Source organism: Orbicella franksi, chromosome 4 (assembly GCF_964199315.1).
Source record: "Orbicella franksi chromosome 4, jaOrbFran1.1, whole genome shotgun sequence".
NCBI lineage: Eukaryota > Metazoa > Cnidaria > Anthozoa > Scleractinia > Merulinidae > Orbicella > Orbicella franksi.
Window position 1 is genome coordinate 3263880 of NC_138148.1, and position 2743 is coordinate 3266622.

General features: G+C 38.5%; 1 protein-coding gene across 1 annotated transcript; it reads right to left on the reverse strand.

The window, feature by feature from the left end:
- LOC145485949 (uncharacterized) lies at positions 1 to 2743 on the reverse strand. The gene is made up of 2 exons (XM_081464614.1): positions 271 to 2743; positions 1 to 197 (listed from the first exon to the last, which is right to left on the reverse strand). Exon 1 carries the CDS (start codon positions 2627 to 2629, stop codon positions 815 to 817), a length of 1815 nt encoding a protein of 604 aa, XP_081320740.1. The 5' UTR covers positions 2630 to 2743; the 3' UTR covers positions 1 to 197; positions 271 to 814.

The window sequence follows — 2743 nt, forward strand, 5'->3', positions numbered from 1 at the left end:
GCCAACAGGGATGCCACGCGCCAGAAGGATCCAAAAGGATTCGTAGTCCAAACCTCGAGTAATGAAATTTGTAGGCAATTGTGGAAAACGAGGACGGACAACTTCGAGCGAAAAAAAAATATATATACAGTAAAAAATCTAAGAAATCTAAAAAAAAGTTTAAAAATTTAATAAAAATAAACGTCTCGGTCAAAGACCTTCATCAGTTGCAGTGCCTTTTTTTTATTTTTTATTTTTTTATTTTTTTTTTAAAACGTTTCGGTCAAAGACCTTCATCAGTTGCAGTGCAAGTGAATAATAAATTACAATAACCTTAAATAAGTTTACAGTATAAAAAATGACATAATATTACAAAGATGATTACATAACAGGGCGTGGTAACACATGAAAACGAAAAAATTAACCAATGATAAACAATCGGTGATTACTAAGCGAGATACTATGACAATGCGGTACAAAACTCAAAAGACACAAACCAAATAAGAATAAATAATCGAATATAATACAAATAAGATTAATATCAAAAAAGTAACGCGATTCGTCGAGTCAGCCGAAAGTGTGAAGGGACCCGCGTGTAAAATATTCAATGTTCAAAAAAGGCGGTCCCAAAATCCCCAAACAAAGCCCTTGAAACTATGCCGCGGCAAGGCACAACAGGCGCCCTAAACAGGGCCCTTAAACAACAATAATGTAATAAATTCCCCGATGGGGGCCCCTGAGAAAACCTAGCGCTAACAAAGCTAACAAGATCCAAGGTCAGGGCCTTTGAACACCTGAACTAAGATAACCGCCAAATTTGCAAGTTATTTTTGCGCTAATTGTAGTTTATTCTTTTTTTCGAGTGGAATTCCTGACGTTTATTCAAGCCAAAAGGTGCCAGAGAGAACAACTGTGCACTCCAATATGCCTCTTTAGTGATTAAAAGCTTTTCGATGTTACTTGTATTGTTTGCATTTATCTGCACTTGATCAATACACTGGAAAGAAAAATCGTTTAAGTCGTGCGGTGTTCTGTTGAAATGCACCGCTACCTCACAAGTCTTTTTCTTGGTCCGCATAGCAGACTTGTGGTTGCGAAATCTAACTCTAAAATCTGTTGTTGTAGAGCCAATGTATTGTAAGTTACATTTCTTACACGAAGCCAAATAAATGACATTTTTTGAATCACAGGAAAGTTTCAATCGTATCTTATAGCTCTTGCCTGTTTGAAAACTTTGGAAAGAATTTGATTCAACAAGGTAGTTGCGACAGAGATCACATCTTGTTCTTTTGCATTTAAAGCAACCCTTAACCTCAACAACCTCTTCAACCTTAGTGTTAGAGCCATAACGAGATGGCGCTAACAACTCCCTAAGGTTTTTAGATCTACGAAAAGAGGCTATGATGGAATTTGGCGGAAAAAATTCTTTTAATTTGGGGTTGGATTCCAAAATACCTAGGTGTTTTCCGATGATGCGACCAACATCAGGTAAATTTGGATTAAATGTTGTTACAAATGGAAACAATTTCTTCTCAGCTTTGGCACGAGTTCTAAGTAAGTCAGTTCTAGATGTAGTTAAGGCTTTAGAAAATTGATCTTCCGCTAGTTTTGTGGGATAACCCTGATTGACTAGATAACCCTTGTATTCAGTTGTTCTCTCGGCAAGAAATACTTGTTCAGAGCAGTTTCTCTGTAACCTAGTTGCTATGCCATAAGGGATAGCCTTGAAAACGTGTTTGGGGTGAGCACTTGATGGTGGAAGATACAAGTGGCTATCAGTTGGCTTTGAATAAACGTCTGTCTGGATGAAACCCCCGATGAAATGTAAAGTTAAATCTAGCACGTGAAGCTCGCGTTCAGAAAAAACTAATTCAAATTTAATGGTAGGATATAGGGAATTTATAAAGTCAGTAAACTCATGCAGTGCAGGAAGGCCTTGTTGCCAGAGATCAAAAACATCGTCACGGTTTCGCCACCATAAAGTCGGCTTTATGGGGCCAGAAAATTTAGCTTGATAATCTATTTCCCCCATGGCAAGATCCGCGTAACTACAGGCGTTCTTTGGGCCCATGGCTGTGCCATGAATTTGTAGGAAAAAGTTTTCCTTAAAAACCGAGTGATTGCTCTTCAAACAAATTTCTACTGCTTCTAAAATGCAATTAGTGGATGGAAGCTGGTTTTCTCTGGCATTCAGTGCCTTCTTTACTGCAGTAAGACCGAGTTGATTATCTATGTTAGGGAACATTGACACAACATCCCAAGAAACTAAAAGGGTGCCTTCGGGAAAAGGGCCACTCCTGTTAAGATCCTCAATTCTATTAAGTAAATCGGTCGTATCCTTGATGAAAGATGGCAACTTACGAGCCAACGGTTGCAAGTAAAATTCACTGAAGGCTGAAAGATTTTCTATGGCCGTACCACAACACGATGTGATAAGCCTGAGTGGATTCCCTGCTTTGTGGGTTTTAATATTACCGAAGGCGACCCCTGGTTTGGCTTTTTTGTTAATTATCCAATTAGCTAATTGGTCTGAAATTTCACCTTTTCTGACCCATTTGTTGCACCAACTTTCAACTGCAGCCAAATGCCTATATGTAGGATCTTCCTGTAAGGATTTATAATGGAGCTGGTTATGAAGCTGGCCAAACATTTTATCCTCGTATTCCCCTTTATCAATTAAGACGAAACGAGAACCCTTATCTTGTATCCGAATTACTACATCAGAATTTCTAAATTGCTTTAACGCAACCCGTTCCCCTTTGGT

What these genes read in the sequence shown, in the direction of transcription:
- LOC145485949 (XM_081464614.1), bottom strand. Translation starts at nt 2,629, where the DNA reads ATGTTTGGCCAGCTTCATAACCAGCTCCATTATAAATCCTTACAGGAA.